The sequence below is a fragment of the Gymnogyps californianus genome, chromosome 8 (genome assembly GCF_018139145.2).
Source record: "Gymnogyps californianus isolate 813 chromosome 8, ASM1813914v2, whole genome shotgun sequence".
NCBI lineage: Eukaryota > Metazoa > Chordata > Aves > Accipitriformes > Cathartidae > Gymnogyps > Gymnogyps californianus.
The window spans coordinates 3290419-3313240 of NC_059478.1; the positions used below are offsets into that span (position 1 = coordinate 3290419).

At 40.1% G+C, this 22822-nt stretch overlaps 1 protein-coding gene across 1 annotated transcript; it reads left to right on the forward strand.

Annotated features, from left to right (window-relative positions):
• Positions 1–12: 12 nt before the first annotated feature.
• On the forward strand, positions 13–21170 carry TRMT1L (tRNA methyltransferase 1 like). Its single transcript, XM_050900891.1, is given in 17 exon segments — positions 13–155; positions 3877–4029; positions 5185–5295; positions 7138–7251; positions 8311–8375; positions 8928–9057; positions 10938–11061; positions 12138–12217; positions 13305–13551; positions 14484–14696; positions 15960–16150; positions 17518–17596; positions 18388–18554; positions 19236–19295; positions 19718–19844; positions 19967–20103; positions 20106–21170. Coding segments are annotated over 17 exon segments (2301 nt in total). The 5' UTR covers positions 13–28; the 3' UTR covers positions 20282–21170.
• The last annotated feature ends 1652 nt before the right edge of the window (positions 21171–22822 follow it).

Here is a 22822-nt window from a genome sequence, read left to right on the forward strand (position 1 = left end):
GCCCGCCGCCGGGCTGTCTCCGGAGAAGATGGCAGCGGAGGAGGCTGCGGAGGCCTCGCTGGCGCGGCTGTCCCCAGAGCGGAGGCAGCCGGGGCGGGAGGAGGACGACGACGATGAGGAGAACCCCGAAGGCGGCGGCGAGACCGCAGCGCTCAGTGAGGGCCGGGCGTGGGGGGGGGGCCGTGAGCGGGCGGTGTGGTGGGAGCCGGGCCCTCCGTCCCGCTCTGAGGGGAGCGGCGCGGCGCCCGGCTGCTGCCCCTCTTCCCGGGTGTGCGCGGCCCCGCCGTGCCCGGGAGGTGCTGAGAGCGGGCGGGCGGGCGCCATGCGGAGGCGCGGGAGGGAGAAGCGCCTTGAGAGAACCCCGTGGGGGTTTGAATTTACAGCGGGGCGCCGGGAGCCGCCTTCGTGCCGTCTCCTTTCTCCCTCCACCTGCGCCATGAAAGCCCTGCGAGGTGAGGGGAGCCCGGTTTTCCCCGTTTTACCGACTTTGTGTCGCATTGGGCCGGTGCGGGGCAGGCAGCGGGGCCACACGTGCTCCCTGCGGCGGCCCGGCCCGGGGGCTGAGGCTTGGCCTCGGCGCCTCCCTGCCTGCTCGGGGAGCTTTGAAACAGCGAAACCAGGACTTGGGTCGCCCTTTCCTCCCTTTAAGTCCAATGAGGTATTTTTTTGTTGTTGCTGCTGATGATCTTTTATTCTTTCAAGCCGTGGTCCACAAGGTCCCATTACAAACCAGGGCCTGTTGGAGGTGGGATGGTGTCGCGGATTCTGATTTAGGATCCCGCCGACTATGCCAATTTGTCGCGAATGGGTGATGTAGGATCCGGCACAACTTTGAGGTAGCAGCAATTTAAGATTTATTAGCGCTAGTACAGTAAATCACAAGATTAGGTCGTATGATTTTTAACAATACTTAATCATCAGCCAATTATCAGAGTGATTTAATAAAATTTGCTATAATGCACACTACAAAGTTTGCTAAATCGAATCGCGCACACACACAGAGCTATAGAGGTTAACCTATGATCAAAATTTTTCTCTTTGCCAATTCTAATAAATTATTGGTACCGAATGATCTTTGAAACTTCGCGAAATCTAATTGTAGTGAATTACTCGCTATTCTCCTTCGTCAGCATCTATCAGCGGACGATCTTCAAAATCCTTGCGAAATATACCCTGAGAGGCGTCCCAGCTCAGGGGGAGATACTGGGTCACGGCCTGCTGCGATCCCGGAGCGCTCAAAGGGTCTCACTTAGGATCGCTGTTTATAGGATTGGGAGATGATTGACTTTGGTCAGTGTATTTCCGTTCTAGCCACAATTCTAGTCAGGTAATTCTGGCACCTTCCAGGGCAGGCCACGATCCAGGGAGCAGGAGTTTCAGGTATGGTTCCAGGCAACAGGAGTTTCAGGTACGGTTAGGGAGTGCTGATCGTCTTAACTCACTGTACCGTAGCCAGGACAAGAAAGTACTGGATTGTCCCAACTCACTGCACTAGTAGCCAAAACAAGAACAAAATCTTGGCTGGTCCTGGCATCGCAACGTGGCCCAGGGGGTCTGCACCACCACAGATGGGGATATGATGTGTGGCATGCCATCTCTGCCCCATACGTTTTCTCCTCAGTATTTTCTGCCAAATGTGTTTAAACTGGTTGTGCCAGTTTTCCAGCCGTGCCATATATGTGGCATTGATGCCAGTCATTTGCTACTGCAGTCTTACAGTTGAACTGACTCTTCTAATAAATAAATAAAAAAAAAAGGTATAATTTAGGCTCTTGGAAGCATTAGTATGTTTGTGCATAGTCAGTGATTCCTGACGGGCATTTTAAAAATCCTGCAATCTTGCTTCGGTAGCAGCCTGCTTTTCTTAATCATTTAGTGTGAAAGTTTACCTCTCTTCATGTAGATGTATATACAAACTATATGTACATATACGCATACTCTCTTTTTCAACCATTTTAACCTATACACTTCCTCTGAAGATGCAGACAGTCCAACTCTGGTGGGCTTTGGTCACTGCTAGGCTCTCACTGTGCATTTTTGTAACAGTGTTACCAGTTTTTCTCACAGCACGTGTAGTCATAATCATTGTTCTTACGGATTTCTTACCAAAAATCCTTTTACTTCTTCGTTTTCTTTCTGTCTTTCTGTTGTTAAAGTGTGTAGAAACTATCACCAGGCTTGCAACTTTTTAATTGACAAGTAGGTAGGAAATACTAGTCTGTCTCAGGTGAGTTGTCAGCTTAAAAATAGATCTGTGAGAAATACAGCAACGCTCTCTGAGTAGCAATGCTGGTCTTGATATATTTTAAGGTAAGTAGAAGAATTTTACTCTGTGCTTCTGTCTTTCTAAACAATTTCTCTAACCCCTGTCCTGAGGTATTCCTTCCATTTCCTCTTTCTGTTTTTGTATAATAGCAAAGATTTGTATCCAACTGCAATGTTTAAAAGCAAACAAACAAAAAACCCCAGGGGAATCGTAAGAACTGCTGTAAGATCCTTCCAGCCCTTATTTTGTCTTCAGTAGTGGCCAGGAGTAGATGGCTAGGGAAGAGTAGCAGAACAGAGCAACCATACATTAATGCATCCTCCAGAAATATCTTCAAACACAAAACAGTTTGTTACTCCCCATTTTCTTGAGCCAAAGGTCATGGGTTTGTATTTAAAATCCCATAGTGGATTTCTCCTCCATAAAATTCTCACTTTGGCACTCGTAGACTTGCACCATCCGCAGCAGCCTGTGGTGGGGAGGTCCGCAGCGTTAACAGGGGGTCATGTGGAGAACATTCTTCCACTCTCAACTTCCAGCTGATAGCTCCATGTGGTGCATCCCAGTTTTTGTGTTGGAATAGACAGTGAGTGGTTGATTTCTGTGCTCTCTCTGCATCTCACGATCTTATAGACAACTGTCGTATCCAGGCTGAAAAGTCGTAGCTTGCTCTGCTGCTTCTCAATAGCTAAGAAGCAAAGCCAGAGCTTTGTTATTTCTTGTCATCCCTTTTTTAAACTTTCCTGGTTCTACCTGTCCCTTCGAAGCTTGGGGGACCAGGGGCGATACCGTTCAGTGTGCAGGCTGAGCGTGGCTTTCTGCATCCTTTCCTAGTACTTCTGATGTCAGTTGGTGGGGAGAGGGACCCACCGCTTGTGAGGATTTACACCTCTTCCTTTCGTCAAAACTGGATTTTGAAATCCCATGGTGGTGGTCCTGACTGGTGATGCTCAGCTCAGAGTCCATGCATTCATATGTGAAATCAAAATTAGTTTTTTTCCCCAAAGTGCACCACTTGACTATTTTTTGTCATTTTATTGCCCAATCACTCAGCCTCTGAAGTCCTTTTGAAATTCTTCAGTAGGCCCATCTCTGCGCTGCCCCAGAGAAATCATTTGCAAATGCTGATGGCACCAGCACTTAACCCTCATCACGGCCCCTGATGATAGCAAATTCCTTCCTTACTCCCTTCCTTTTTTCAGGTTGTTCAGCTACTCATAACCAGTTCTAAACTTCTGTTTTCAAATATTCTTAGCCGCTAGTATATTGTTATCAGTATTTGGACCTCCTCCTTGCCTGCTTTGTCTTGATAGCACTGCATTTTGCCAGAAAATAACATGTAAATATTATTTGTTAGCTTTAAACATCTGATGATACAGATGGGCAAATAATTTCGTCTGTCCAGGATGGCATTACTTCACAGTGGTTTCCCAGGATAAGTGATAATTAATCTCATATTATTCTCCAACATACTGTTTATATATTTTTTTTTTCTCCTTCACACTAGTAGTCATTTTTGCCTTTTAGAAGCACCAAATTATTAGAAACAAATGAACATATTTATATCAACAACACTTTTACTGGTTTTTTGTTTGTTTTATTTTGTTAAGATGGCGTGGTTGTCTCTGGAAAAGTGAAGAGCAACAACCTGGATGTGAAAGTTACTGAGTCAGAATTGGAAACTGAAGAAAAAGGAACGGAGGAAGAATCCACAAGGGAATCCGATAGCAACATTTTGGATGTATCATCTGATTATCCAAGAGGTTTGCTAATAAACTCTAAGAATATTTGTGTTGTGTGCTGGAGGAAAGGAGGAGAAAAAGTAGAAACAGTGGGGAAGAAAGGTAAAGGGAATGTGTGAAATCTCATTTTCCATACATCCGATAGGTATGCGATACTTTTTCCAATGCATCTGAATAAAGTATTTTCCTAAGGCATTGCAAATCTCTTTCAAATGAGATGCCATTTTCCCCTTAGTAACATTTCTAGAAATCACTGCAGAAATTCGCATACACAGTGACAGAAGAGAAGTCAAGGTTAGATGAGGTATGATCTACATCAGTCTCTGATGCTAAAAGCACCACAGAGAGCAGAGAAAATCTATTGTATCTAAGTGCAGAAATTAAAAGCTAGGAATTGCTTTTAACCCTACCTTTAAAACTCACCTCTGTATCTTGAGCACATTGATCAATTGCTATCTTTGTTTCACGTAAGAAAGCCTGAAGACTAATCTTGTAAAAACATCGTAAAGGTTTAAAATCACTACAGAATCAGTATTACTGTAAACTGGAATGTTCTGTGTGCTGAAACCAATAAAGCTGATTTATTGGATAAGCTAATTCTCTTGTTTTGAGCAAATTCTCCACTGTTCCCATTGACTGCTAAGTTGAAAAATCAGTCTCCTAAACAGCGTCCTAAGGGGGAAAAAAAAAGTGGTAGAATTTAATGTATCCTGGCTATACAGTGAATAATTGTTACTTACAACTGGTCCACTTCTAGCTGATGTTTTAGTTTTGCCAGACAGTTCATAGGATGTTTTTATACTGCTTTGTGCATGATTTGCATTCACTAACGATGCCGGGCAGTAAAATCAGGAGTAAATGGAATGTGACTTGATCTTTTCAGCTTGTTTTTTCAAATTAAGATCTTTCCAATTTGAGAAATTTGATGTGTGTCAGCATTAAAAAGCAAGTAGAAATATATGGAAATAGACGGATCTTATCAAAGAACCATTCTGGGGATTAATTCTGCAGTCATTCCTTCTACCATGGAAGTTAACAGATACAAACAAGTATTCCAGTTGACACTATAGTTTTCTAATAGTGTTAGACTTGAAATGATGCATAGAAAAATAGCAGTAAAATAAAAACAATTTTTTAACTAAGAATGTTTAACTTCTAAATATCTCTGCTTTTTAGAGAAACATATTTCAATTCAAAGACATCTTGCTGATCTAGAGAAACTAGCTGACCTGAAAGAAGGTGAGTTTACCATGGCAGTATCCCAGAACACAGATCTTCATGTTACAGGTATTTACGTTTTTTCTTGGTTTTTATTTTTAACACATTACATATATTTATAATGCTTGAAGACTAGGGGTTTCATAAAAAATAGCTTTATGATTTGTTCCCTTGCTTATCGAATGTTAAGCATTCAGTAAATTTAAGGCCTTAATGATTCCTTTCCATCTTTTTCCTTTGCATTGTAGCATTTCTAATGTTGGCAGTGTGCATGGATCAACAAAATGTTAATTATAGCTATTCATCAGCAGCTTAGTCTCATTTTTATTTTACTTGAAGTGTCACGGTAACAGGGAAGCTAATTGTTGTCTTTGCAGTGTTTAAATATCAGTTTAAATAAATATGTGTTCTATTTTGAATGCTTTCTTCTTTTTTTTTCCCCCACTCTGTATTCATTTGTGATCCAGATGTAGATTGGAGGATTGCTTTAAGACTGCAAAGTGTCTTTATTACGACTGTTAGTTTTTCTCTGATTACATGTATGTATTTAGTGCTGGTAGTGGCAGCCCTTGCAACTGAAACTAGTTTTTATTCACAGATCAAGAAAAACATCAGGGTCCACATAGGCTCTGCATCACACAGCTCTTGCGCCTTAATCATCTTTTAGAGTGGCCACTGATGGAAATAATAGTTTGCCTCTGTTTAATTTTACTAACAAATATGCCAAAAAACTTCTGTAGAGAGTTTGTGCCATTTTTAATAAGGAGAGTTCATAAGTATCTCATAAGTCTGTTACTTGTAGCTGTTGCTGAGTTGAGTTATATGTAAATCCATGGTAGTGATAAGAAACTCGTTATTCCCTTGCCTATTCTCAATAGTAATTTTTTTTCTTCTGCCATGGATGTAGCATTCTTCTGCTATGTGTGTTAATGGACTGACTTGTATTTATTACCATCACCTCTTGTACTTGATACTCAGTAAATCGTGAGTCAGTAAAAGAGGCTGATCAACATTAGGGAGCACTGGTGATTTATTTGGCGAGCTGTAGGCTGCCTCTGTTGGCTTCAGTGGCATGGGACTCTGCATGGACATAGTAATCCACTCATAAAAAAGGAATTTTACTGTTGTGCAAGCCTAAGACAAGTAATGATTATTATCGATGCCCATGTTGTGTGGCAAGTTTCAGTATTCATCCTGTACTATTCTAACACCTAGAAGCTTTTCTGCTAAATTCTGCACGAGAGGTTGTTTGACATTCAGCTGTATGCATGCTCTGGTACATAATTCCTATGTACAGCTCTACAGCATATGTCTCCCAATAGCTAGTTTTTATTTAGGTTAGTACTTCAAGTGCTTCAACACCTTTGATGTCAGATAATCTTGCCTTTGCTTTTTTGTCCCTTATGCAGGATTTCCAAGAAGAAAAAATATTTTAACATAGAGTACATTATCTTTTTTGCAGCTTAAAAAGATACCAGGTGCTTGTTTTATCTAAAAGATTCGGGAGGAGGAAAGACAGATTCTTGTTCTAACCTTTTCAGTTGGGGTTTTTTGAAACATTGCAAGTCTCTAGACTTCATCTATAAAATTCTGTTACTCTGCAGTACTCTTCAGAAGTTGCGTTAGCCTCATGTTGCTGGAGTAAAAAATACTAGAAAACAAAGACTGAAGGTTGTAGAAGTTAATGATCTTTAAAGTAATAGTGGTTCTTGTCTATATTCTATGGAGTAGAAAGAAGCAATCCATAAATCTGAAGTTTGTGTATGCCTGAAATAGAATATACCCTGGGGAATTCATCTTTAACTCCCATTGATAGTACCTGCATTCTTTTTTCTCTTACCATGCATCTCAACATGAGTGGTAACTGCATTTCATATGTTTCTCGTACTTCCTGTTTATTTGTATTTTCAGATGAAAAGAAGCCTTGTCCATTGTGTCCTGAGGAGAAATTCAAAGCTTGCTATAGTCATAAACTCCATCGTCACCTTCAGAATTTGCACTGGAAAGTTTCTGTTGAATTTGAAGGTAATGGCAATCCTATTTGAATAGTAAATACTAGAAGAAATTGTGGACATGTAGGACATTGTTCTGTGTTTCATCTTTTTAAATTCCTCTTGACTTAAGCATCTTATTACCAACTCTGAATTAGAACCATATTTTGACCTAATGAATTTTGACCTGGGATGTAGGATGTAAATGTAAAATAGCTCTTCTACATGCCCAAATAGTTACAGTTGTGCATTTTCTCATTTAAAAAAACAATGAGTGCTTGGCATGTCATGAAAATTACTATAAAATTTAAAATATGTATATAATGAAAATTACTTTAATAAAAGTTTTGGCTATATTGTTAATAATCAGACACACACACGCGCGCGCGCAGTCATTTTTGGCTCATTGTAAAGATTCCATGGTCTCAGATAAATACTTAAAGTATTTATTTAGTATCAGTATTTAGTATCCTTACCTGGTTTTTAACAAACTCTGTGATCTGCTTGTAAGATGCAACAAAATCCCTACAAGAAGTTTAAGAAAGAAAAGAAAGTGAGCAGTGTGTGTTTTTTAAAGAACTAGGTGTATGGGTTTGCGGGAAATAAAATGACTGATTAGAGGATGGACAAGATTAAAGTTAAACTAAAAATGATCTGGCTGGAGTTCTGTTTCTGCATGCATTAGCAGGTGTCTTTTTTGGTTTTTTGTTTTTCTTTTAACTGTGAAACATATGTTTTATAGGAGTCTTCACACAAGTCTCTTAGCCAGGTAATGATACTTTGGTAAAATACTCAGAAGTACTTTTGAAAGTTTTATACTGTATAGTCTGAAGACTCGACATAGCTTTGTGGAATGCGAATAGACATTAAAATGAATTGCCTGTGTGTAATTTCTGTGCATTTTAAAATTTAAAATGTATAATTAGCTGATAAATTTCTCTGTGCAGAGGGTGAATGTACCAAATAATTGGTGATGTTCTCTTATTGCTGTCTTGTGGCAGTATTTGGGAATCTTAAATGAGACCATGCGGTATAGGACATATACATTCTGTTTACTTACTGTACTGTGATGTGACGAGAATTTGTTTTCCAGGGTACAGAATGTGCATCTGTCACTTACCTTGTCGTCCAGTAAAACCAAACCTCGTTGGAGACCAGGTAAAAACACTGAATCACAGAAATATTTGTTACCCTACAAAGCGGGGGAAATGGGTGATTTAGGGGAACTTTTGCCATCTACTTAGTCGCAAAATACGTCTTGCTATCCGGTGTGGGATACCAAAAGCTTATCGGTCCAGAATGTAAGTATTTGATATAACCCTTGAGTAGTTGAATGTAGTTGTATCTCTCATTTTGGTGGGTAGCTGCCTAGATCATGTAAAACACTGTCACTGGAGTAAACAGCAGCTTTGTGTGGAAGAGATGAAGGGTTCATTAGGCCGGGCGATGGATGCCTCTCAGTTCCTTCCCTGTGTGCTGAGTATACGGAGTATTGGCAGCGTTTAATTGGTTGTGGTGCTGCGGCGGGACAGCTGTGCTGTGCTGGCTCTGCGGGTATGATTATCTACAGTCTCTGTGGCTGTAGATTCAAAATATTTTGTATGCGCTAGAGGTAACAGACAGATGACTTCTTCATATGCCTGTGTTCAGGTATAGTTCTACTTTAACCGTGTTTATGTATTCTGAAACTACACGTATTGTATTTTACAGACATTTTCAAAGATGGGGGCCCATTACCATTGTATCATCTGTTCAGCAACTATCACACGAAGAACTGACATGATAGGTCATATTAATCGTCATGTGAATAAAGGAGAAACTGAATCAAGGTTTATTACAGGTAGCTTCTGACTTACATAAAACATTCAATCTTTTTATACTATGTAGCACATGCAATAACTATGATATGTGGGTGAGAGACATGAGAAAAATTCCAAAACAGATTTAGCTTTACTAATGAGAAATCTGCCCTTAATATTTCAGAACTTTTTTTTTCCTCAAAGATGTAGCAGTGTTGTGATTTAGTCTCTGCATTGACCAGTTACTCTGTTCTTATTGATAAATAATACTCCCTTCACAGTTAGTGTAATGTTGTAAATACAGGCTTCTGTGTCTCCAAAAGAAGGGGGGACATGGCATCCGTAAACCAAAATCTGTACAGAGGATTTCATGCCTCTGTATTTCACTGTCTGTCTTCATAAGACAGTCTAGAGTAAATCTTTCTGCAATATAAAAATCCTTTTGCTTTTTATCCAAACTGCATCAGCATGGGTTCACAAAACAAGCTGATGTTTTTTCAGTCCCAGAGAGTCGCGATAGAGGTGTCAGTAGTTCTTTGGTAAATTACAATCCCACCTGATTTTTTCTGGAATTAGACTTTTGTTTCTAAACTTGGATAAACTAGATTGAAAACATCTGAAATAATTGGAATGCCAAATCTTGAAAATTAATTTTATTTCCTTTATTTTTGCAAGTTGTCTGTTCTCTACATCTGTAAATAAAAAGCACATAATCGATTAGCTGGTGTGTAAAAATTAAGGTTTTTTTGCTACAGCCCAGACTCTTACTGTTGAAAATTAGTCTGATTTCTTTGTCTCTTGTGTAGATGTATGGATTTTATCTAGATACGATATAGTAAAGATGATCCTGGGAGCTGTGAGGTTCACACTATTTTCTGTTACCAATATGCTGTTTAGGAATAGTAGTTTAGTGTCTGGGCATCAGTTTGCATGTCTGAGGAGCGATAGTAGTACCATCCATACCATATTCCATACCTTTAACTTAAATAGAGTTTGTGTTGTGAAATATATTAATCTCTGTATGGTTCCCGTCAGAGCTGTAAGTAAAGAATGGCCCATTTGTCATTTTTTAACAAAATGCATGTGGCTATTTTTCCTCGTGGGGAGAGGAGAAACTCAGAGGTCAGATACTTCATGCTTTGTAGGCACTTCTGCAACACTTGGGGGCTATGAACGTGGAGCACGTGGTAGAGCGGTTCACAGATACACAATCTGTGATTTGAAGCACTGAGAGATAGGCAGGCTGAGCACTGAAAGGTATCTCGTTGATAGCTAACGAATTTTTCCTGGTCGTTCCTGGGTAAATTTTGCTACTGTTAGATGGGGATAAATCGCTCACAGGAATGACAGCATGTGTTTACAGGTGTAAATCAGAAAGCTGGTTTTGCCACAGACTTTTATACAAAGCTTAAGTGCTGAAATTGTCCCTATGCTTGTGGTGTCTATACACGTTTCATGAAGCTGTTTGATAACTTACAGAGATTAGATCAAGGATTTTGAGGGATTTTTGCAGTTCACTGATATACATTCAGGGCTATGTTAATACGGTTTTAATTAATTAGCAACGTGTTATGTTTGAACATGCAAAACAAATGTGCTAAGCCTCAGGCTCAGGGGCTTGCTTTCTTAAATTTGAATGGATACATGGGAGCCCAACTGAGAAACAAATCTGATGTTTTATGGGAAGAAAATTGTGGTACAGCTTGATACTTATCTGCCACTCTTAGGACTAGAAGATAAATTGTTGCCTGCTTTTTTCCCCCCACATACTTGTTAACTGATCCATGTACTAGTTGGATTACAGCATAACCCAGACTTCTTGCTATATGGGAGCAAATTTTCAATTCAACTTATCAAATGTGCTAATGTTAATTTCAATTCTCAGTAACTCTTTCCTTCCCCCACAATTACTTTCTTTTAGTTCCTGCTCCCAAGTCTTCTCATGAAGTGCTGAAAGAGTCGGCCACAGATGTGCAGGTTCTTCCCAACTACTCCACACCTCAGAAAACAGATTCCTATTTTAATCCTAAAATGAAACTCAACAGGTAAGAGAACAGGGAGTGGGAGGATGTACCAGAGGGGTGGTGAATTTGTAGTGAAAAATACTCGTGCGTTTGGAAAAGCAAACCTTGCAAACATTTGTTCAGAGGGCAGGAGAAACAGTTTTCCATCAGAAAACGCTTCTTGACAAATAATATTTAAACCCAAGAACACTATATGGGAAATACTGTCATTTCTGAAGCAATTAAGTATTTTTCTGTAATGAGTAGTTTATGGAGAAGAACAGGATTTGAAAGGAGCACACTTAAAAACTAACTTCATTGTATACACTTTAAGATGTTTTTCTGTGAATTTCTACAAAATACTATGGATAGTCACTGCTCTCTCTCCTCTAACTGAACAGCGGCATACCTATAATTTACAGTTTTCATATTCTAGGACTTTTTCTTTTGGGACTCAGATTCTCTCAAGTGTCTTCTCATTATTTGCGATAAAAAAGATGAAAGAAGAAACATTGTCTTATGTAAGGAGAGTCATAAATGGTGTCTGTACCACAACTGAAAGGTGCGAGCATTGACACCAATGCATGGGACTGCGCTTCAGCCCGTGCTGACCCCTCACGTTCTCAGTGCTGTTAATATTTGAGTTTCCGGGTTTAAAGTTAGCTCAGCTACGCCTGTGAAAGCTAAGGCATGCCTCTGAAGGAGGCCATTGCAACTAAGGTTATGGCCATGTCTAAAAGAACAAGGCCTGTTCCTCAAACACAGTGGGATTTCATTGCTCTACAGTAATTTCTGACGTCTTTTTAAACACAGAGCCATTAGTAGGGTAGTATCAGATTGTGCTAGGAAAATAAGAAAAACACTATTTACTTTTGAATGCTAGCCACTTTTTCCAGTGTTAGAGTAACTATTAAGTTGATTCAGGATCTTACCTTATGAGTATTCTGCTGTAGAATTAAACTTCTAAGGGTAGTTGAGGTTTTTGATTTACAGTTCTTCCGTGTAAACGATAGAGTTTAGCTTAAATGTTGTAGTATTATGTTCAAAGGAAATAAATAAGGAAAAGGAAGGAAAAATATTGTCTCAACTTACTATGACCATTCTTTTTTATTTTCAAGGCAATTGATATTCTGCGCACTCGCCGTTCTAGCTGAGGAACGTAAACCGATAGAATGTTTGGATGCTTTTGGTGCCACCGGTAAAGTCAATTTCTTTAATCTTTTGGCTAATATCCAATAGTATGAAGCTGCAGAAATCAGTAGTAACTGACGTCACGTATTCAAAAATAATGTGAGGTACACAACAATTTTCTTCCTTAGGCAGGCAGTTATTAGCTTCCATACAAAAAAAACAGCCGTCAAGAGTCTGGTATTAGGCCTTTTAAAAAGACTGTAAATAATATTGAATCAAAGTTTAGTGGTCTCCTTAAAGTCAGTTGCCTTAATGTCCATGAAAGGGCATCTTCCTAAACTTGCGTCCAAGGTCACAGCTCTCTTGTGACTCCGTGGCTGTGGAATTTGGCTGTAAAATCAACCTGTGGTTTAAAAATGGTGATGAATCCAAGCTTCTTAATCAGAATCATCTCTTAATTGATTACAGAAATTCTGAACATGAACTGAATGTAAAGTAGTTATATCAGTGTCTATTAACCATCTGGAACAAAAATCTGAAGAGATCTGGATTGCTGCCTCATTATCAGCCAGCTACTGTGAAGTTAAGGACATAGTTGAGAACAGCAGTAACTGCTTAGCATTTTGCATAAAAATGCTTGACAATGACTTTATCACCATTCTGAAGTAGGCCAGACTTCACAAGCGCATCCTGTCCTGCACTTCTACAACATAATCGTAGACTTTACTACAGAAGTCAGCAACAAACACTTGGAGGCAGCCTAAAAATCTTTGCAGTACCTATCCTCACGTTTGTGTTTTACGGTGGTCTGTCACAGGAGTCTGTCTGCTACGCTAGAGTGTAAAACAAGCCAAGGGGCTTCCCTGCAGATTGTGGGGTCCGGCTTGCTGCCGAAAGCACAGGTCTTTCGGTCTGTAGCCCCAATTATCATATAAGAAGGCGACAAATAGACTGTCCCTTTACATACCACATTGTCACTCTGTGCTGAGGCAGAAGGTCACCAACAGATTTTTGCAGGAACATGACAAAATTTGCATCACACACACTTCTGTATTATAAGCATTTAAAAGGATGAATTTTTTTCTTAGCGAGTTCAGCGACCCAGAAACCAACTCCTTATTCTGTCACGGAGTTACAATTCTGTCTTTCCTTAGGTATAATGGGATTACAATGGGCAAAGCATCTCAGAAGCTCTGTGAAAGTTACAATTAATGATTGTAATGAAAATTCTGTGACAATGATTCAGGAAAACTGCCTTTTAAACAAAATGAAGGTGAAACTGAACACTAAGGAAGACGACAATGATGAAGCTATGGGAGATGGAGAAGAAAATACTGACACCATTGAGGTGACAAAAATGGATGCCAATGTTATAATGCATTTGAGATCATTTGATTTTATGTAAGTGTTGAATGTTTCTGTTAATAATTTTCTGGTTTGATAATGACGCACCCCACCCCATCTCCCAGTATATGGCTATTTGGAGAAGTTGGAACGAAAGAATCAACCAACAGTCACTTGGTATTTTAAATGTAATTCTGTTGTCCCAGAAATGGTGTGGGAACAGAACTTTAATCTTAAATGTTCTAGAAATCGCTGGAAAAATATTAAGCCCTTCTGACATCCCGAATGGACTATAAATGTGCAGGAAAATTTTAAGCCAAACTATTTTTTTGTAACTTCATTGTCTGTTTGATAAAGAGAAATGTCAAATTAGTCTTTTTTTTTCCTTAAAACTTTTAATTAGTTTAAAATTCATACCTTTGCATGTTGTTGTGTAGGACTTTATTGCATCTCCTGTTTTAATCCATTTTGCAGCATATTCATTTTCAATTAAAGTAGGCTAATTCTTCCAAGTTGGGTTTATAGATGCATACATTCAAAACCTATACAGACATCAAAATAAGTGATTGGCTTTTTTTTTGTCTTGATTAACATCCAGATCTAAGCAGCAGGTATTCAGGCTGAAAATTAGGCTAATTATTTAGTACGTAAACTGGAATGCATACATTTGAAGGTATTTTTGTTTTTAGAAGTTTCCCTTTGTTTTAAGGATGAAGGTAAGCATCGGGCCAATATTCTTGTAACTTGAATTAGTCAGTGGGTCAGGATGCAAAAAAAAAAAAAAAAAGGTACTTGCTGGCTTTGTGGTGATGTGTATTTTCCAGCACAGTGCTTCCCTGGCTCTTGCAATTTGACACTTAAGGATTCCAGAGTAATTCATGAGAGGTGTGCTGTAAATTTTAGTCCCGTTTCCTCCTTTTGTTTTCCTCAGTTTAAAGCTAAACCCTTGAGCATTTGTAGATACTCAGTGATAGTTCCTTTCTTTTCAGCCATTTGGACCCCTTCGGAACTTCTGTCAATTATCTGGATTCTGCCTTTAGAAATGTGAGAAATCTTGGAATTGTGTCATTGACGTCTACAGACATCAGTTCTCTGTATGCAAAGGCTCAACACGTTGCCCTGCGTCATTATGGATGTAATATTGTCAGAACAGAGTACTACAAGGAACTGGCAGCCAGAATAGTAATTGCTGCTGTGACAAGGTACTGGTAAATCAGCTCAAATTATGGTAAAAAAATGATTAGAGACAAAAAACTGAAGACTGCTGCTTTGGGTTGTACATGTTCAGTTTCCGGAATTCCTGAATTCTAAAAGTCAGACTTCTTGATACAAAATTAATGTTTCATATTTTATGTGTGCTGGTATGGGATAATGTAAATTTTAAACTAAAAGACTGGGCAAGGTGAAAATGCATAAATAGGGTAGGGGTTTGGGATGGTGGGGAGTTTTTTTGGTGGTGGGGAGGGATGGTAATAGAAAAAGTAATACCCAGAATTGCCTATCTGCGAACTCTTTTATTCCTCTGCCAATTTTGTCATTTTAGTGCTGCATAGGACTTTGTAAATGTTAATTAAGCTGCTTCAATGGCTTCTAGCTAAGCATTACAGTTAGACTTGCTTCAGTGGAAGCTGATGTTCACTTCAGATCCTCGTGCTTGACGTTAAAAAGATACATGTAATTACTAACTTGTGAAATCAGTCATTTGCATATAGATACTCTCAGTAAATTCAGTCTGTTAAATAAATGAAGACTGAAACCTGGTCCCTAACTGGGGGGGAAAAAGATACAGGCAAGAGGATGGGACAACTGCTCAGGAAAGACAGGGGGATGAAATAAAGTGTGCAGAGGTCTTCAGAATGCCAGAGCGCAAATACTGACCCGAGTATGTTTAGATTTTACTTCTCTATCTCCCTGCATATGTGAAGCTGCTCCCTGCAGAATATTCTTAGATAAAGACATGCTGCTTAAGCAAAGTTTTAATTGTGTTCTGGGTTACATGCTCCAACTCCCTGAAGATTTCTTCTTCCTTCTCAGTGCTTACCTGTTCAGGAACTGCTCACTTGCCTTCCCACAGTCCTTACTCAATTAACACTCGATGGTTTACCATCATGTGTCCCCCTCTACATTTCTGCTTTCTTGGATTTTCATTTAGTTTGTTTATACTTTTTGTTACAATATCCTGGCAACAGGTAAGTATTTGGATAGAAAGATGATGTAGATGGCAGACCAATATTTCTAGACATGATAAAAAGAAGTAAAACAAGATTTGCTTAGCCTTACAGGAAGTAGACAAAACGAGGCACTTAAGAAACACCACTTTCTCCTCATCACTTTCTCAGATCTTTTGTATCTCTTTCTAGAAAGTGGATGAGCTCAAGAATCTTTCAGCAGGTTCAGGTGTCCGTGGCAATCTTAGTTTGCTGACTTCAGTACAATGTGGTTTTGTGTTTGTTTTTCCTTCACAGAGCTGCCGCTCGCTGTAACAAAGGCATTGAAGTTTTACTCGCAGTAGCTCTAGAACATTTTGTTCTAGTAGTGGTCAGAGTTTTAAGGGGACCGTCCCCTGCCGATGATTCAGCAAAGAAAATAAGATACCTCATCCATTGCCAGTGGTGCGAAGAGAGAATTTTTCAGAAAGAGGGTAATATGGTAGAAGGTAAATGGATTTTCCTTTGTACTTTCTAGAAGGTCTGATTCCTGTATCTCCGTTTTGTGCTTGTTTAGGCCTTGTTTATGTTTAAATCCCTTTAGTAAAGTAAGAATTCCCTTTAGAGTAACAATGAGTGTATTGTATAAGGTGGAGAAGGTACCATGCTTTATGGTAGTGGGTTAGATTGGTTGTCTGCATGGATTTTGCTGTACATGTACCGGATTTATTTCTAGACGGGACGTATTCCAACTAGCTGTAGCTGCTGAAGCTGGCAGGATGCCTGATAGGCCCATGGATCTGTCCTTTCAGCAAAGGCCCTGAAGAGTGGGACAGTCTTTGCCACCGTTCGGTTCCTCCATACAGTAGCAGCTTGATAGATTTCGGTGTCAGATTGCTTTTCTGCTGTTCATTTCAGTTCCCTTAAAATGTAGTGGACTAAACAGGATCGCCTTCCCCTCAGATGAGGGTGTATTCTGCCTGCCCTCGGGCAGTATCTGTACACGCCTGATGGAAATAACCTTGGCAGGCGTGGTGGGAAAGGTATGCAACATTCCTGTAATTCATCTAACGCTTGGTGGGAAGTGAAGGCAGCCTCTAGGTTAAAAGTCGACTGTTCGTGGGCTGTCTCTGTACGCAAGTTAGCAGAGGTAGGAAACAAAAATTAAGCTAGGAGGTAGCTACTAGCCAGATGGTAGTTTGTACGAATCGAAAAGGAAGAACCTTGTTTCAAAGCTACAGGTTCTTGGATATCTGACTACTAACTGGTGGTGTCTTTGACTGCCCTGCTCAAAGTCAGGTACATGAGCATGCAATGAGCTTGTTATTAAAAAGTTTTTAAAAAATTAGATAAAGTTTTAAGAACAAGAATGAGTAACCGATAAGTACAGTGTTACGGTAGAGATCTTAATTAGTAAATGAATTGTTTACTTAATGCCTTACTTGCAAGCGAGCTGACTTAGGGCTTAGAAAACTTGTAGGTGGGCTGTATTTTGTAGATGTAATTGGCTGATCTCTGAAATTCTTTTTGTTATTTACTGTTAACCTGGACAGCTACTTATATAAGTGTAGGAAGGCTAACAATTTCCTTGTTACTTGAAGTCTGCCAAGAAACATAGGAATTATGTGGCTTTTTAGTTTGTTGGTTTTTTTCCTTCAATGTTTTAACAATGATTAAAGATGAAGTCATCAATCACTAAATTCTCAAAAGCACTGCTTGGCAGAAGTGAGAATGGTGTCACGCTTCTGCTGTTGCTTGCCCTTCCGAACACCTCCACTGAAGTAAGCTACTACTTCGTATCTATGTCATCTCCCTCCAGTAAAGTAGGCATTGCTGACTATTTCAAAACAACTTAAATCCTGTTGTTCTGTTGTAGAAAACCCTTATCAGCAGCTGCCTTGTGATTGTCACGGCAGTATGCCCGGGAAGACGGCAGTAGTTCTTGGTCCTCTCTGGTAAGTTCAGAACACAGTACAGAATCGGAGAATAATTTAGGTTGGAAGGACCTCTGGAGGTCAGCTATTCTGTCACATAATAAAAAGGCAAGTCTGCTGGATATTTTAGCACTACAAAAGGTGGTATAGCAATCAGGAGGAATCCAGGAAACAATTGATTTGAATTTAGTAGGGTATTCAGTTTTTGCTTTTGTTCGTAGAGTTCAAACCGGTTAATAAGTAATAAGAAATTTGCTTTAAATTTCACATTCAGCGCAACTTATGTAATACATCCTGCGCAGGAGAACCTGGCGGTGTGTTCCTCTCGTTGCCAAATGTTAAGCAACAGTTTAGTACCTGATACTTGTGGAGAATTTATTTAGTAAATCCTTACATGTGCTAAGGGTAGTAAATAATACACTGCTTGATAGTTAATACTTCGAATTTTCTCTTGTGAGAAACAAGAATAAATCCTTCTGTTAAGTCTTTTAACCATTTCAAAGCAGTATTAAAAACGGTTGACAATTGACAGTACCTGTCTTCTGGGGATTAAATTACTTGCTCAATGTAGTAGGGCAGGTCAGTGGCGGAAATAAAATTACTATTGCTGAGATCTTGATATTTAACACGAGACTGATGTTACTGTCGTTGGCAACAAAGCAATTCAATATCACTAAGTTAAGAACACAGTCAGCCTGATGCAGCACTTCCGTGTAATATAATTGCTGATCAATTTGGGTGAGAGATTTTTAGAGCAACTTTTTTGCTTTCATTAAGAAGTCTTAACTTTTCACTTGTCTTGTATTCCACAGGTCAGGAGCCCTCTTTAACACTGGATTCCTCAGAAGGATGCTGTTCGAGGCTGTCCAGTATGGTTTGGATGAAGCTCAGCCACTTTTGAAGACGTTAGTTTGTGAAGCAGACTGCACAACTTTAAAACACTTTTCTACCCATAGTCCTTACGATGAGAACAAACAAGGTAAGAAAAATGGCAGACTGTTCACAAAAAGGACTGGCTTTGTGGTGATTTAGAGAGGTACTGCTCTTCGATAACTTACTGCCAACAGCAGTGTGTACATAAAAAGGTCAAGAAAATGGTTGTTGCTTTGAATGGCAGCGTGGGACCTGTCAGCTCTTGTCAGATGGTCTTTGGTGCTGCAGAAAGAGTAGGGTCTGTCAGAGGCAGAGCGCTGGATGTAGACATCTGTAATCAGTATGAGAGGTCCTAAACCAAATAAACATAATGCAGGCAGGTTGACTGCCATGAAATCCAGCGTGTTCCCTGAAGGAGATGGAAATACTAAGTGTCTGCTAGTTCTTTGGTGTATCCCGATCCCAACCTGAGAGCACGTGCTGTTAGGAAGAGAGGACTCCGGCTGTCATGCTCTGCATACTCCGCAGGGATTGCAAATCAGGGTGCCAAAAGAAGCGGCTTTCTGTGCGGGAATGCTCTTCTACTGTTAAATGAAATTGTATTTTGAATATCCCCTCTAAATTCAAGTTACTGAGTTAGTAAGTAAAAGTTACCCGTATGTATGCGTCTTACTACACTTCCTTCTTCAGGCCAGAATATGGCATTCTTTCTTTCTGTTTAACCAAGGCATTTTGCCATTTTACTCTCTTACAGTAGAATTAATTTTGACTTTTAATTGTATTCTAGAAGAGTGTGGCGTATATATTAAAACACCAAATACTTCTGCAGAATCCTACTTGGTACATGGTAAGTAGATCATTTTGGTGTAGCTCTAGCAGTTTCAAATTAAACCATAGTTTAAGTGATGGCTAAGCCAACCTAGTGTTCACATATTTTTTTTTTAAATTTAACAATACCGGTACTCAGGATTTATTTTCCCACTGACTACTGATTTTACTTTACCTTCTTCCAGAATCATGTTCACTGGTAAAAGCAGAATGCTAAATACTCCAGGAAGCCTTTTTGACTTCACTTTTTATTACTGAAAATGGCATGTCAATTAAATTCAGGCTAGATTTTAACTCCGCAAAATACTAGCTTATAAAAGCAGACACAAAGGTGTAGTTGCTATGTGGCTGGTTTTTGTATGTACTGTCTTTGGCTTCACTGGCATTTTTTGTGGCCTCACTGAATATTCACTGGTTTCACTGGCATTTTTTGTGGTCCAGGAAAAAGAAAAAGTGAAGAAGTGATTCGAAATGCAGCCAAGCGACAAAAATCTGAGAGCAGTGCTGAGCACCCTGCATTTTACTACAATATCCACAGACACAGTATTAAAGGAATGAACATGCCAAAGTAAGGTTTCCGTTTAAGTTCCAGTCTTATATTACCGTGACAACTGATACGTAACTTGTACTGAATCAGCCTGATCAGTATTAACTCCTTTTTAAATGGTTGTGTTGGGGTTTTTTTTTCAGGTTAAATAAGTTCTTAAACTATCTCTCTGAAGCTGGATACAGAGTAAGTAGAACCCACTTTGATCCTATGGGAGTTCGCACGAATGCGCCCTTGGCGCAATTTAAGACTATTCTGATGAAGTACAGCACTCCCACGTACGCGGGGGGCAGGCAGAAGGCCCTGTCCATCTAGCTGAAGATGTCCAGGCAGGAGAACAGGTTCAAGTTGCTGCAGATGGCAAGGCAGAAGCTGCCGAGTTTCCGGAAGATGATAAATCTGGAGTCGCTGCCGCCGTGTTCCCAAAAGACTACCCTACTCACTGTGCAGCTGATTAACGCGAACCATTTTGTTCATAGAGCGTGATGCTACAGACTTGCAAGCACACCCTGTTCAAGTAAGCCAGTACTTCTTACCAAACTGGATTTTGAAAACTTGAGTTGCCTGCTATTTTAATTTGAGAAGACGTTTTAGAATTACGTAGCAGAACTTACCCCTGATCGCAGCGCGTGTGGTCAAGGTACTGTTACTGGGAGAAGGTCTGGGAGACAGTTACTTGCTTTTACGCTCACATCCACTTTCACACTGAGGCACTGTGGCTGCTCCTGAGTCTTTGTTAAAGCCTTATTGCTAGCACAGAATCCAGAAGGGTGGATGGGGCCAAAAGTCTTAAGCATTTCTGAACATGAGGTTAACATGAATCGGAATATTCCTAAAATAAATCATTCCTAAAACCTGACTGGTTACAATTCAGAGGGAGGTCACGTTAAGCTGATAAAATATCACGGGATAAAATGGGATCTGAGTTTAAGCAAGCCAGAAAGTCCCGACTCGGTGCACTTCTGACTCCAGGCTGCACACGTAATTGGGCATTCCATTCTGGTTTCATAGTTCTGCCTACAAGCAAGGACCTAACGCAAGTGAGAACGGAAAGGAACGGTTCCAAGACTGTTACTGAAACTTCAGTTTATAACCAAACCTTAGTGAGTTGTGTCAGTCACCCTAGGTAGGTGTGTGTGTTCAGAGATTACGTTTGCTTGTGTACTGCAAAAAGGTACAGTGACAAGGCACCACAAGTTGAAGTTCTAGGTGAAGTTTTGCTATGAATGTGTCAATAATACAATCTTAGCTGTTAAAAAGATCTCTTCTGTGAACGAGCAAAGATGCTGTGTGTTGGTAGTTGGTTCTGGTTTCCTTAAATATATGGCAGCACTCCAGCCAAATAAGGTTGACTTTGTCCTTTCTTTCCCCCAAACTTTGTTCAGATACCTCCGTATATTTCACTTGAATTGGGAACGATGAGCACAATTGAACTGGTCGCTCCAGTTTCTCACAGGTTTGGTGTTCAGCCTGGCCCCCGGTGTTAGGTTTAAGAGCAGAATATGAGGGGTTGTTATTCTTGCACAACGAGAGTATTGCTTCTCTCTCGTTGAGCACCACCATGACTGATATGCTCCTGATCATGCAAAACTTCCTAAGCTCCTGTCAGGCCAGAATTAAGTTACTGCCTCTTATACCATCTTAAATTCAGGACTGCTTTGGTAATGAGTTATTTGCATTCTGTTCTAATAAAATAAAATAAAAAAAAAAAAAAAAAAGGAGTCCGCTAAAGGGATAATAGATTGCACTGCAGCAGTGATACAGCAACAGACTAAGTTTCCTTCAAACATTTAGTGCTTATAGTTCTTTTCCAAAGATAACTTTGGATCAAATGGGAAAGATAAATGCAAGGAGAAGGAAAAGTTAGTGTTCCCTAGTTGTTCTGAACTAAGTGTTGTTTTTTGTTTTAAGTGGAGAGACTGTTGGAAGGCTTTGCTTGCAGATGATAACACACTGCTCACTTCAGCGTTAATGTAAGTGGGATAGAAGCAGTTACAAAGTCGTTAACTGGAGCAAAAGAGAGTGTTCCAGTTACAATAAAGGAGGCTAAAAAGAAAGTTTAACTAACTGAAGCTTGTTGTGGGAAATGTTTTTGATTACTTTTACAGCTCCTAAGTAACAGAAGGTATTGTGCAGCTTTTCCAAGTCAAAGCAACTATGCCTTGGTGTTTGCAGCTGTGCACAAAGAGGGACAGAGAAAGCAAAGTTCAGGCTTGTCCACCCAATTTGGGCTTGTTTCCTCTGTCAGAGGGGCAGAAGCCATTCTAATCTGGGACGAGGAGTTTTCCCCGTTGTAAGTGACCAGCAGAAGGGGTGTTTGTAACTCAGGCCTACGAGAATTCTCTTTCTGTTCAATAGCTGTCTCAGTTGTTCATCAGGTAGGGTCAGTCCTGCAATAATTAGTTAACAGAACACTGGTGTTGGCTCAAGGCTGTTGTTTGGGGGCTTCTCCTTGTTATTTCTTGATTCTAATTAGAAGGTATGACTAGTACCCTGTCCTCGTGCTGCACGGAAACAGGGTTTGGGGAACACAGCAGTCTGCTTGGCTGTGCCTCAAAACAAGTCACCGACAGCACAGCAGTGCCGAGCGCTCTGCACAACGGCGTGACCCAAAGCGGTTTTGATCAACTTGGGTAATCCATATTGCCATTGCAGTTGGCTATTAGAGTAGTAAATAAATCAGGATAATGCAGGTGTGGGTGGCAAGGTTACTGCTGATTCTCTTTAAATTCTTAGGGCTGGCCCACGTTGTACCACCAGGCCTGAGCTGGTACTTGGCGTAGTACTTTGCCAGGCACTCTGGGCCACTGTCACTAACGACAGGCCTTCAACATGCAACAAATCTCTGTCGGACTGAGGTGTTACTGCACGTGGCTTGTGCCGAACAGCAGCTCAGAACTGATTAACTGCTGAAACCATTAGGGTACCGAAACCAGGATGAGGTTATCAGCTGATCAGCATGCCGGAGGACAAACACCAGAGGATGATGGAAAATTAAG